This window comes from Myotis daubentonii, chromosome 2, assembly GCF_963259705.1.
Source record: "Myotis daubentonii chromosome 2, mMyoDau2.1, whole genome shotgun sequence".
NCBI classification, from domain to species: domain Eukaryota; kingdom Metazoa; phylum Chordata; class Mammalia; order Chiroptera; family Vespertilionidae; genus Myotis; species Myotis daubentonii.
In genome coordinates, this window is record NC_081841.1 from 189,708,525 (window position 1) to 189,723,405 (window position 14,881).

General features: G+C 37.3%; 1 protein-coding gene across 1 annotated transcript in view; it reads left to right on the forward strand.

The window, feature by feature from the left end:
* MYO16 (myosin XVI) overlaps positions 1-14,881 on the forward strand; it is a 424,936-nt gene that overhangs the window by 51,493 nt on the left and 358,562 nt on the right. The window contains exon 4 of the mRNA XM_059685100.1: positions 13,239-13,347. Within this exon, the coding sequence (XP_059541083.1) occupies positions 13,239-13,347 (109 nt within the window). The remainder of the gene's footprint in view (positions 1-13,238; positions 13,348-14,881) is intronic.

Consider the following 14,881-nt stretch of genomic DNA (forward strand, 5'->3'; position numbering starts at 1 on the left):
TATTCTATACTAAGGGGTTCAGCAGTAAATAAAGGAAGCAAAAGTCCCTGCCTTTTGGAACTTAACATTCTCCTGGGGAGAAACAGGAAAAAAATACATAAATGAATAAAATTTATAGTATGTCAACTAAAGAGAATTGTTGGAGGAAACAAGGAGGATGAAGTAGAGGGTATTAAGGAATAGCCTGAAGCGGAAGGTGATATTGGAGCTGTGGGCCTGTGGAAATGCGGATGCAAAGTGTACTGGGCAGAGGGAACAGCAGGTGTGAAGCTGTGTGGCAGCATCATGTGCTTGAGGAACAGGAGAAAAGTGCAGCTCCAGTGGAGTAGACGAGGCCAGGGCAGGACATGAAGTCAGAGAGGCAGTGGAGCTAATCGAACCTTGCAAGGACGTTAGATCTACTTTTACTACAGGAGATTAAGGGAACCATTGCAGGGTTTTGAGAAGGGAAGTGATATGATCTGACCTACATTTAAAAGATCACTCTGGCTGCTCTGTTGAATACAGACCACGGGAAGGGAAAGGGAATTATATGGATTACTAATAGGAAGCTGTTGCCACTATCCAGACCACACATGGTGGAGGTGGTGAGAAGTGACTGACATCTAGACGTTCCGAAGGTCAAGTTTTAGCATTTGGTGTGGGACTGGATTTAGGGCTTGAGTGAAATAATAGGAGTCACGGATGATTTCCACTCTTTTTTGGCCTGAGCACGGGAGAGTTGCAATTTGCTGAAATGCAGAAGAATGTTAGAAGGAGGGGCATGGAGTTGGTTTTAAAAATGAATGCCAAATATAAGAAAAGGCTAACAAAATTACTATGAACACAAGAGAAGAATAAATGATGGAAGAGAAATAGAGAGTTGGTAAGTTGTACAATCTGAGAGAGGATGTGGGATAATTTAGCTTATAAAGGAGAACAAACACCTCTTTAAGAATAAAACAAAGATTTAATAAATACAAAAAGATCAGTAGTTTGTTAGTAGGAAGTTGAAGGCAGTAGCCTGAAGACTTCAATTTTCTCAGTGAAGTTGAAGTCAAGATCAACTGCTGAGAAAGAGAGCAAATCTTATGTGTGGTCATGTACATAAAGAGTCAATGATGAGGCACTTAGCTCAGTTCTTATGCCATGGTCCTTATTGGAAAATCAAATTTACTTTGAACCATTTGGATTTATAGCTCATTTTATAGGGAGAAACATAAGCTCCTGAAATACAGCAGGGTACCCTGTCTCCTAATATTTAACAAATCAAAGTGCTGAAAAGAGTTATTTATACCTAAACAACATAATTATTATAGTAGTATTTAATCCAGGAATAGTCAAAGCAACTATTGAGTGGAGTTTTGGAATGGTTTAATTTTGATCTATCAGTTTAAGCCACCCAACACAAACAATTTCCTATTTCAGTTTTGACAACATTTTTGGGTTGCAGCAGTTGCCGGCAGAACCGATAAAAATGATCTAGTTCCACAGTGCCCATTAGACACAGTCCATGACACACTCATCCAACAGGCAATAAAATTACTAACATCAGATGTTCAAACACAAACAGGCCAAGGATGGAGAAAATATTCACTGCAATTTCCAGCTTATCCCATTGTTACTGAAGTGAGACAATGATAAAGACATTACTGAGCATCACTTAGTAAATGGCTATTCATTTTCTAATACTTCCCCTTCAGCCTTCTGATTATAAGGAGTGAGAATATTTCAAAGCTCTCTCAGTATTATGTAATAGTAATAATTCAGCAATTCACTATTGCCTATCACCCCTTTAAAAATAAAACTAATACATGTGAGACTTTATCCTTCATTTATCATTATTTATTGAAATTATGTATAATAGTAACATTTATTAAATGGCTCTGGGATATGTATCAAATCATATCCGCCCCAAGTTTTTAATGGGAGAGAGAAACAGGCTGAGATGATTAGTCAGGAACACAGGTAATCATTTTTCCCAACACAAATATCATACAATATTTTACTCAAATTATTTTTCTTTTGAAATAATTAATGGCCCCCCCCCCCAAAAGTTTCTTGTGGCTCAAGTGCAATGAACTGTTCAAATGTGCAGATTCATCACAGCTTTAGAACTGCTAACAGAGCAGAGTAACTTAGCAACTGTGGGCACATTGAAAAATTAAATGTGAAATTTCAGACCTGGAATGCTGCAGATATATGAAAATCTTTAATCCAGTCATCAGAAAAGAAGTGAGATCTGAGCGAAGTTATTCCGAGACCATTCCCTATGAAATCACATTGTGCCAAACAGCAAAGAGGTGTCTATTGTTCCTCTGTCAGCAGGCTAGCCATGGAGCGGATTCTGAAGATGTTTTAAAAGCATGTATTCAGGGCACAGATGTATTGATACTACATGCTAGAAATGCTAGATATATATATATATATATATAGATATATATATATATATATATATACATATATACACATACATATATGAACTTATTAAAATAAATATGTCAAGGTTTTCAGGGAATAAAGTTTGACATACTTTGGGTGAATCACTTTTCAGTCTTTATCATTTATTCTTGAATAACCGAAAAGCTTTTTAAAATCTTGGAAATTGAAAATTATGGTGAGATTATTTTTTAAAACTAGAAAATTATTAGAGTTATTGAGCACTGGTGTTTGAATATGGCACAAATTAGAAAATACTTTTAAAACTGCATAATGTGGAATGCAAAATAAAAAATATATATATGTGAGATGCTCAAATAGTCAGTAAAATAAAGCAAGTGAAAGATTATAATGTAAAACACATACTCTCAACCCCATTAGATACATACATGTGCCCATCCTCCCCTTATCATCATGTCAGACTTTTGTCATGCCAATATGTAGAGATTTCTTTAGTATGACTGTAAATGCTATTCATACCCTAACCACTTAGAATTCTACAATTATGCTTTCTTTCTTACATATTTTGTTTACTTGACATGGTTTGTCATTTAGCACGTTAGCAAGGCTACACATAAATACTTACGTGCTTCAAAGTAGCAATTACTCACTTCAGGATGTTTACAGATGGAGTGGTGAATATGTTTTCCAATATAATTGCGACTGTTGTAACAGTTATACTGTAAGTTTTGTAATACAGTAAGTTTAAATTGTTTATTGCTGCAAACATTTGCAATCATTGAAATCTCAAACTTATACTTTAATCGTAATGAGGGCTTGATACATAGTTCCTTAATGAATAAGTGGATTCTCTAAGTATATGGTCTCCTGATATCTGCCCCAAATCTAGAACCCGAAAGAAAGCCACATGCTTCTAGTTTTCATTCTCTGCTTAAATAGTGGAGAGCTGTGGGAAAGTCTCTGCTTAAGACCGGAGACCTATGAAGCTTCCCCTCCAGGTCTCAGTTTTCATGCTTGTGGGCAGGCAGAAGCTCAGCTGTCCTTTGGTTGGTCAGACTGAAGTATCGTAAGGACAGCCTATGCCAAGGCTTTGGGTCCTTTCTTCTCAGCCCATTCCCCAGTGGTTTTCAGGGGTAGTTCTTTGTTTCAGATTTCTGCTGGTGCACACCCTACCTGACAGCTTCTCTCCCTGACTGTGATGTCTCAACTGAGTTTGGAGAAAGAGGTCATGATTCAATGGCTAGAGTTAGAAAGATTTGAGTTTGTTCACCAGTTCCCTTCATAAATATATCAGAATGAGAGGGGTTACTCTCTGAATAATCTATACTAATAAAAGGGTAATATGCTAATTAGGGCAGACATCTACTGGACGACTATCCAGACGTCCTTCCTGACAAAGCTGCAGCAGCCTCCCAAGGCTCAGGCAAGCCCCAGATGGTGGCTGCTGCTGCCCAGGGCCGGCCTGAGGCTCAGGCAGCCATGGTGGCTGCCAATGGCAGCAGCAGCGGGATGATGGGGGCGGCGCCTTCCCCTGATTGGTCAGGTCACCTCTGGCAGAGGGATGCCAAACTGCAGCTTAGGCTGAGAGCCAAGGCAGAGGCAGTTAAGGGCGATCAGGCTGGCAGGGGGGCAAGGTAGGGGCAATCAAGCTGGCTGGGGGGCAGTTAGGGGCAATCAGGCCAGCAGGCAGGCAAAGGCAGTTAGGGGTGAATAAGCAGGCATGCAGAGGGGTTAGGGGTGATCAGGCAGGCAAGCAGGCAAGTGGTTAGGAGCCAGTGGTCCTGGATTGTGAGAGGAATGTCTGTCTGCCGGTTTAGGCCCAATCCCTGCAACTGGCAGATGGACATCCCCTGAGGGGTCCCAGATTGGAGAGGGTGCAGGCCAGGCTGAGGGACCGCCCCCCCCCAGCACAAATTTCGTGCACTGGGCCTCTAGTTTTTATAAAATAACATTCCTACTAATTGCCCAATTCAATAATAAAAATAAATATAAAATGATGCAGGATAGAGAGAGTAGGTATTATACTAGATCATGTGCTTCTGTTACTCCTGACTGCTTTTGGTTGCCCTTTTGAGTCAGTATCTACTATCTTTTTTTCTACAGTGATTTCATTTCATTGGGCGGGGGTGGGGGGGTGGGGGGATGAGGGGGTGTGGTGGGGGGGTTGGGGGGGTCGGGTGGGACTCATTGATTTGCTTGTCTTTTTATAAAAACAGTTTGCTGTCTTTGTTCTGATTTGTTTGAAGATTTAGCAGTTCTTTGGATTTGTCCTTGAAGACAAGGTCAGGATTGTGAGAATTTTTTTTTAATTCTCATATAATTGGGTGTGAGCAATAGAGAAAGCTCCACAATGCTTTCCTAAGTCAGTGGGTGGAGGACAGACTTTTAAAAACCTAAGTCAGTGATGGCGAACCTATGACACGCGTGTCAGAGGTGACACGCGAACTCATTTTTTTGGTTGATTTTTCGTTGTTAAATGGCATTTAAATATATAAAATAAATATCAAAAATATAAATCTTTGTTTTACTATGGTTGCAAATATCAAAAATTTCTATATGTGACACGGCACCAGAGTTAAGTTAGGGTTTTTCAAAATGCTGACACGCAGAGCTCAAAAGGTTCGCCATCACTGACCTAAGTAGTAATTACTTGGAAATAAATGAATTGGACACATTTTTTTTGAGATCTCTTTTAGAGGTACCCGTAAGTTTCCACTTAATATTTTATAAATGTATTTTGTTACATTTGTTTTTTTAAAATATGTTTTTATTGATTTTAGAGAGAGGAAAGATAGAAACATCAATCTGCTGCCTTCTGGCGCCCCCTACTGGGAATGGAGCCCACAATCTGGGCAGGAGTCACCATAGGGATATGAAACTGTGACCTCTTGGTGCATGGGATAATGCTCAACCAACTGAGCTGAGCAATACCAGTGGGGCACATTTGTTTTGATTTTAAGATGCAGATTTATAAAGTGTTCCCTTATACATCTCAGGGCATGTTGCATTTTTTTTCAATACCAGTAATCATAGAAGGCATTCTGTTATTCTTTTCTGGTCTGCTACAAAGATTGCATGGAAAAATGTTAATGTTGGCCTATGTATTCTGGGAATGACATTTTATAAGTATTGTTTGCCTCTGACTAAAATTATTTTATTTTCTCGTTGTTGGTTTTGTCAAACATATTGGATGGCAAGAGTGAAGGCGAGTCAACAAATTTCATCTACCATCTTTAATATTTCAAGGAGCTCGGGCCTGAATTTCTCTTCTCTCTTTCAACTATTTCATTTTGTATCATTTTTTAAAGGATTTGAATTCCTAAACTTAGCTAAAAATGATGCTGGCAGAGAAGGGTGGATGATTTAATATACTATATAGTTTATGGTTGTGTTTGCAAATACTTCATTTCATATGGCACTCTTTCTCTTCCTGCTACTTTTGTTAGTATAGATACAAGTTATTGAGTGCCTACTGTATGTCAAGCACTGGGCTGGGTGCTGAATAGGCTTTTGCTGAAGATATTTGTAAAATACTTAAATACTAACAGTTGGCTCCACTTTGCAAACTGAAGGCCAGAATTAGGTGGTTTGACGTTGGACACAAAGCCAGCGAACAGTAACCCTGCACACAGAGCCAGGCTTTTCTCACCTGAAGCCTCATTTCTTGTCAGTATGCCAAGGGAAGTGCCTTCCTCTTTCTCCTCTGCTTCCTATTGCCTCTAACTCACACACTCCCTTGTCTTTTTGTATTTCTATTTTGCAGCTCTCTGAGTTCTAATATTCTATTTTCCAGTTTCCAATAGTTTCACCAAAATCACTACCTTAATGAATGTAAAATAGTGGAAAATACATAATTAAAATTTTGTGGACTTTCATATAAGAAGCCCTATTTTGATCTCTTCTTATCTAAAGTTCTTTCCTTTTTTTGAATGTGCATTTTTTTTGTAGGATAGCAGCTTTTACTGTTTAATATGAGACTTCATGAATAGTTCAGCAGTGACTATTATTACATATCTCCAATATAGGGTATTTTTGGCCAAATGAATTTGAAAAATTTGGGGACAATCTTCACTGATATTTAGTGCAGGGCTTTGAAGAGACATTAATATGCTAATGTACCTCCAAACTTTATAGGATATGGATGTAATATAAAATGTTTTCCAATATAGTTTCTCAAACAAATATAAATAAATAATTTATGTAATGCATTGGATATATCTGTTTGAGGGAAACATAATGAAAATCAAATTAAGTTGTATTATCCATTTATGACTTATCGTATTTGAACACAGCATTTCAAATAGATTAGTTCTTAGAAGTTTTATGCTGAGCTCTGAAGAATTTATGCTAAGAAGCTATAAGTGGTTTTTATTTATTTTTTTAAAAAATATATTTTATTGATTTTTTACAGAGAGGAAGGGAGAGAGAGATAGAGAGTTAGAAACATCGATGAGAGAGAAACATCGATCAGCTGCCTCTTGCACACCTCCTACCTCCTACTGGGGATGTGCCCGCAACCAAGGTACATGCCCCTGACCGGAATCGAACCTGGGACCTTTCAGTCCGCAAGCCGACGCTCTATCCACTGAGCCAAACCGGCTTCGGCAGTAGTTTTTAATATTAACAAAAAACACAATCCTGATTTATATTTTTATTTATTTACTATTATTACTTTTTTAAATTCTCACCGAGGATATTTTACCATTGATTTTTTAGAGAGAGTGGGAGAGAGAGAGAAAGACAGAGAGAAATATCCATGTGAGAGAAACACATCGATTGGTTGCTCTGCAAGGGCCCTGACCAGGCACCGGGCTGGGGAGGAGCCTGCAACGCAGGTATATGCCCTTGACCAGAATCGGCCTTTCGGTTCGCAGGCTGTTGCTCTATCCATTGAGCTAAACCAGCTAAAGCACAACCCTGGTTTTTAAATAGACAAAGTTCTTGACAAGATATTGTAGAAAAGGAATACAAATAGCCATAAATGTGTATTTGAGGCAACATATTTGAAGACTATGTAAATGTTTTATTCCTCATCAGACATTTGCTTTAGCGTTAGTATCCCTTGATAACTCTCATCTGAATCAGTTATTACTATATTGAATGGTAAAGTCTAACTTTATCATTTTCCCACATTTATTAGCTGTTATTATAATGTAAGGAAAAGCTTTTTCTTCTCCCCTAGATTCAGGCATTCATTTGTTTATTAATATCAACATGAACTCATGGATTCTTTGCTGCAAATTTACATTGCAAAACAAAAAAGTTCACCTTAACCAGGCGATGAAAGTTATGGGACCAAGGGACAGCATGTATCTTCTGATATGACACAATGGGAAGAACATGCCATTCCCTCTGTGTTTTCCCTGCCAAAAATCTTATTGTAAGGACACATCATAGATGATCTTAAAAAAAAGGCAAAGGAACTGTTCTAAATTGTAGGACACTAAAGAAATAGGACAACTAAATGCACTGGGTGACCTTGGAAAGTCCCCTGAGTCAGGGGAAAAGAGCTATCAGGATATAATTAGAAATATTAATGACATTTGTGTATGGACTATGATTTAGATAACAGCACTTATTAACATTAAAATTTTCTGATTTTCATAACTTTATTGCCAGAAGAATATCCTTGTTCTAAATAGTAAAATATTCAGGGGTAAAGGACAGGGTATCTCTGACTCACTTTTAAGTGATTCAGAAGAAATACAGGAAAGAGAGAGAGAGAGAGGGAGAGGAAAGAGGATAGAGGGGGAAACGTATAAATAATTAGTAAATTTGGATAAAAGATAGAGTATTAAGAATATTAATTTCCTAGTGTTGCTATAATAAAGTACTACAAAAGGAATGGCTTAAAACAACAGAAATTTGTTGTCTCACAATTCTGGAGTTCAGAATCCGAAATCAAGGTGCCAGCAGGGCCACGCTCCCTCTGAAACCTCTATGGAGGGCCCTTCTTGGTCTCTTCCAGCTCCTGGGAGGCCCGAGCATTTCTTGGTTTGTGGCAGCATCACTCCAATTTGCCCATCTTTCCTATGTGTCTAAAAATTTATATAGTGGATGCTTGCATCAGTAGAATGAAGCCAAAGAACATGTATGCATAACTCGTAGACACAGTCAACAGTGTGGTGATGGCCAGAGGGATGGGGGTGAGGCTGGGTGGAGGTGGGAAGGAGGTGGGGTAGGGAGAGCTGTAATAGTGTAACAATAAATAATAAGTAACATTTTTGAACCTGAAATTGCATCAAAATTAAAAAGTTACCAAAAAGTATTAGCATATGAAAAGTGGTATTTGATTATTAAAATGCCATTAGGTATCTCTCATGAAAATTTAATTATTAGTGTGTTAGAGATTTATTACTAAATGAAACAATTGATAAGTATATTCACTGACACTATATTGTTACATAAAGTAAAAGAATATTTATTTGTTCTTATGTCACCTGATAGGCAGTAAATAAGATTCATATTTGGGAGGAATGAGATATTTGAATTCCATGTTCAGTACTTAGGACATAGTAGGACTAGGATGAATTGGAAGTCAGGCAGCCTCCCAGTTTGAATAATTAAAGAGGAAATGCGATTAGGGCTCCCAGTAGGAACTAGTCCCCAGTTACAGAAAACATTTGAGAAGTTTCTGTTGATTTTGCATATATAACATTGATTACTTTCATTTCCCTGATGAAAACCAATCACTGTGTAATTGATTGATTTTCCTGAAGCCACATGGAATAACTTGCCTCAGAATCTGTATTGTACAAAGATAGTGTTTTTTGTTGTTGAGCTGTTCTTACTAACGCTACTTTAACTTAATTTGGAATTTCTTGTTTTATTTAAACAAAGGATAATCACTTCTGTCAGTGTAAGGGATTTGACCTCTGGTGATTAAGTGTATGAAAGTAAAACCAAGAAGGTATTTCACACACGTACACACACACACACACACACACACACCCTTAGGTCTTAGACATCAACTTTAAATGAGTTCTCTTGAATCATAAAAATGTATGTATGTCTTCCATCTATTCTCTCAATGTCCTTTTTTACACACCCAATTCCTAATCATATGTTTTTATAAAGGATGCATTTGGTAATTTTAAAATGTTACTTAAGGTTTAGTAATTTTGTATAGTGATTGCTAAAGTTATTGTTTCAGAAACTAAGTGCAGGTTTGAATATTCTTTGTCCTATATTTGAAAATCTAGTCTAAAATCCTCAACTTGCTCTGTTTCTCATACCCTGAAATAAGACCACTGTGTACACAATGAAATGTGCAAACCAGCACATGAGGAAATTAAAGTTACTGTTTACTGGGGCATCCTCATTATGAGCCGTGTATCCAAGGAGACAATATAATTAACATGCACACCTATTCTGGAGCACTTTTCTCAGGCTTTTATAATTATAGCTGAAAAATCATATAGTGGACACTTACGTATGGAATAAAATTTTAAATTTTAGAAAGAACATTTTTAAAAAGATATTTAAGAATGCCATGTCTTGGAAGAGAAAAATAGTATTTTAGGACATGTTTCAAATTCTAAACAAAAAATGGACATTGTCAAGAATGATCTTTTTATTGATTTGAATTATTTCTTAGCTCTTGCTTTACAAAGTTGAGAAAATCCATTTTATGTTCCTGATTGGTTCAAAGTGTGTGTTTTTTCTTTAAAGTACTAACACAATACCTTATAAATGCTACTAATTCCCTTTCTGTATGCTAGAAATGAGACCATCCTGATGATATTAAGAGAAGTCTGACATTTCTAGGAAATATCCTGATTTGAAAATCATCAGCGTCTTATTTCCAATGGGATCCATTAACAACTATAATTGCACATTACCTTCTAAGTTAGTCAGTCTAAGAATAATAATCAGCTATGGATCTTATCAATGGTGTTTTTTAAAAATAGATATACAATTTCAGAATTCTAATTCTAGAAATACAGCTTCTCCAGGGATCCTTTAGGATCTGTGTTGTTATTGCACATGGCCAGCCTGTCTATGGACATCTGTCAATACCAGATAGTCTGAGAGGTGGAGGCAGAGCCCCAGGACCAGGGCCTGTTGGGCACTCCAGCCCACAGAGCAAACAGGAAAGAAGGAGGGAGGGAGGAAGGAAGGGAGGGAGGGAGGGGTGAAGACTAACTTTCATAAATGTCATTGTGGAGCTAAAAAAATAACTTTCCTTCACTTTCTAAGTTCTTCTAGCTGGGCTAATAATCAAATTAACCGAGACATATTCAAAGGAGAAAATACCCCAAGTCTATTATATGAATGCACATTCGGTAGTGCCATACGAACAGAGACCCAAAGAAGTACTGGGCAGCTGAGGTTTATATGCCATTCTAAGCCAAGGAAAAGGGTGGCTGTGGTTTGGGACTTCAAAGGGCAGGAAGGCAATTCATAGGGAGACAGAAGACAAATGCTTGATAAATAAATGTTTGCTGGGTTATCTTTATCAATGGGATGCAGAGAGAACTTGGAAAAATGGGTTTTGTTAGCTTCCTTTCTGCCTGTCACACAGGAGTTTATGTGAAACTGTAGTTATTTGTGGGGCTCTTCCTTCCTGGAGCAGGTCCTCTATCTACATTTGTTTCATCAGTTGCAGGGGATGTGAAAGGTTTTCCCTGAGTCCTTTGTTCCTTTATAACCCATCTTAAAAACAATATACCCAGAGGCAAACTTTGGGGTGGCACTCTCTGCTTCCCTTCATCATCATATGGAAAGACTGAAGGCAGGAAACATACATATGCATATAGTGACTTTGTAATATTATCTCTACACCCTTGAAAGGAAAAGTCAGGAAACTTAGTTTAAAAATTATTATGAAAATTATAATTCTTTGCTTCAATTTTTAATAATTAGTTTAAATCAGTGTTTGGCTCCTTATTTGCCATTTATTTCAATAAATCTTTGTTAGGACCTAGTATGTGCCAGGCAGTGTAATAAGTGTTGAGAATATAAAGAGGAATAAGACGTGATCTGGGACTAGAAAAGTCTGACTTCTGTGCAAGGAATTATACCTGGTAATTTAGCAGCACAGCCCAGTGAGTGATTAATGGGGTGAAATTTCAATGAATGAGTCCAGAAAAAATATTCAGAACCATATTTCACTTTCAGACTTTCTCTGAAAGAGCCCCATTACTTCTGAAAGAATAGACACTTTCCTGCAAGTGTCCCAAGTCTCTCAAGTAGATCTCCTAGTTATTTTTGTTGTGATTGATAATAAATGGCTCTTAATTAGATTCACCGTTGCTTTGTGCCCAGATGTTTGGCATAGATAAGAGTCTATCTGAAATGTGTGTGCATTGGGAAAAATAATTACTTGATTATCTCCTACCTACTAGTATTGAAATTGGTAACAACACCCTATTGGTTTGTGCCTTAATTTATTCTTTAATAATTGATACTTGGGTACATATGTAAGATCTTATTCTCATGGTTGGAGACTAAAGGAGTGAAATTATTAGCAAAGTCTACTTCAGAACAGTGCCTCAAATAATTACTTTTCAAACTCTAAATAAAAAAAATGAAATCAAATGCACTAAGAAAATAACCTGAAGTCTTTGGGATCTTAAAATTGCTTGCTTTCCTTATGTAAATGAAAATCTGAAATAAATAACTTGATTTGTTCACATAAAGGGGTATCTTTCTATGGGTATAGAATGTGTAATGTAATAAACTCTAAATGGTGAGGTAAGCAGCTTAGCTTATCTGATTGGAAAGTATTAAGATATGGGACATTATACAACTTTTGCCTACTTTTTGTTTGCTTATAATATATTTAGAGCAGTCTTTTGGAAAACCTAAGGTATAGGATATTTATACATACACATATGCGCGCATGTACACACACACACACTCACACACAAAAGGCAAACCTCCACATTTTAATATATTAAATTATGAATGGGACAACATTTTATGTAAAGTTATGAATTTGGATATTATATGAACTATAGAACTATATTTATATTGCAATACAGATGCCTATTCACTAAAAAACAACAAGGGGACACTTGGCATTTGTTTGGCCTCAGCTTAACGACATGTTATGGGTAGATGTATGGGAAATCTTGGACACTGGGAATGTGTTCATGTCTTGCCCTTGGAGAAAATATGTAAACCATGCCTGATCCATTGTATGGAGCTCATTAAACAATGTAAAGCAATGGTGACAATTTATGTGACCAGGCTTTTTAGATAAAAAGCACATTGATCATTGTATTTAAGGTGAGATGGCAAAGGGTGGAGCAGGTGTGCTCAGAGATGTTTGATGGAGGGCCCTTTGAAGCTAAAGGATTTGTAAGAACCATATGTAGTATATTCCATTTATTAATGCCTACAGATTATGCTTTTTCTTAGAAAAGTTTCTGGAAAAACGAAAGCCTTATTAAAACATCATGGTGTGAGAACAGCTCTGAGTCGAGTTTCTGTGGAGAGCAAGGAGCATGAAGATTTTATAAAATAGTTTGGGGAAGATCAAAGTTCATACAAGAGTTTTCATTTGGACTCAGCATCCATAGGGTTTTGAGAAACAAGACAGGCTGTATAGGGGTAGCTAGTACACTGGCCCGAGTGGTTCAGTAGCCATGGATTGGAATTTTTTGAGTTTAGCAAGAGGGATGGAGAAAAGTAGTTGGGACTCAGGTCTTTCAATGGTCAGTTGAACATTTTTAGACTGTCAGATTTCTCAAAAATATTTAATGTGTTTGACATAAAAATAATTCCAATATTCTATACGATTGTATCTGATGTAAACTGTTGTGTACCTGTTTTCTGACTAAGATAGAAATGAAAGGATTGACCTATCTATGTTAACAGTATACATACGCTATATTTGTTTTTTTCACTTACAGGCTGGAGCCAATGTCCTTCTCCAGGATGTTAATGGAAACATACCATTGGATTATGCTGTAGAAGGGACAGAATCAAGCTCTGTTCTATTGACCTATCTGGATGAAAAGGGTAGGCTGAGCTTTGGAAAACTGTAGAGAGATAGACAAAGAGATAGGTTGGTGGCATTATAAATGTACTACATGATTTTCTATTGCTATGATTTCCCTAGATTGCATAAAATGAATTATGTTTCTACATTTCAATTCACTTTCCTACTGCAATACATCGGTGGTTTAGTCAATGCAGTTTTGCAAGCCAGCAACATTCTAGCGGCCAACAATGAAGGAACATTTTAACAAGCATTTAAAATCCATAATTAGAGGGACTGAGCTTGTAATTATAATCTATTCTCCACTGGAAGGAGAAGGGAAGTGAACCAGCACAACTGAATTTTGAGTTAATGAGAGTGAGGTCATGTGAAGTGTATTCTCTTAGGAGCCTTGGTCCTCTTAAGAATAATTACTGTGGGTAAGTCAGGGCATAAGTCAAGGGCAGTTTGCACGGGCATCTCAGCATCCACTCTTGGTGACACTTGGCAACAGAAACATTGTCAGAAGAATGCCCATGATCATGGTGCTGGCCTGCAAAGATGCAGCTGAGGGCCCAGATGTATTCAATGGCAAAGAACAGTTAATTGCACAGACCCAGGGTATAATTTCATGAGTAAGTTCAACATTGGCAAAGTGAGAGGTGTTTGAAATCTTTAGCTTGATATGGTATTAAAATAAAGGAGTATGTCCCTTCTTTTATTTTTCTCCTTTATGATGTTTAGGAAAAAATAAAAACAAATTATAATCCCTTCCAATATGGTGTTTTGTCAGAGAAAAGGTTTAAAAATTTTAAGAGCCTCATTGTGCTTGTGACTCTATTCTCACCTCTAAGAAAAACCTGCACACCTGCCTCTTTGTTTCCTGTGCTCTTTGCCTCCTCCAGATCGCTTGTATCAGAGGGCTTATTGTGAAGATGGCTTAGGATAATAATAATAATTAGGACTCAGCAGCTATGAGTTCTTAAAAAACAGTCTCATTAATTCTGAGAGCAAGGTAAGAGCCGCTATTTTCATTCCAGTGAATGTGAGCCTAGCTGTGCTGCTGAAGGTCACTGAGTCATGGCCTGGGTGACAGAGCAGCATGGGTGCAGGTGCTATGGTATAGTCAGTCCTTCACACTACATCTCTCTCAGTCCTTGAATCTACCTGCTCCTACCTGAGGAAAACCCTATGTTCTTTCCATCTTGTTAACTATGACTTTGAGACTAATTACTTCTAAATGGAATGAGCTGAAAGTTATGGGCATTCCATGTTGGGAAGCTTTATTATTTGCACATCTGCAAAGTTTGACCTGTGGTCACATGATTCTGAACTGACACGAACCTGGCTGTCTTTTATTTAGCTGTGCCAGTTCTAAGTTATGTTTTCCTGCTCGTCTTACTGTTCTGAATTATTAATAGCCACATGATAAATGTTTTTCTCTGAAAACTAAAGTTAACTATCTTTATTTACAAAAGAATTAACATCCAATATAATAAAGAGGTAATATGCTAATTATACCAAAAACAGCCGAACAACCTTCCTGACAACCCTCTGGACAATCTTCCAGACAAA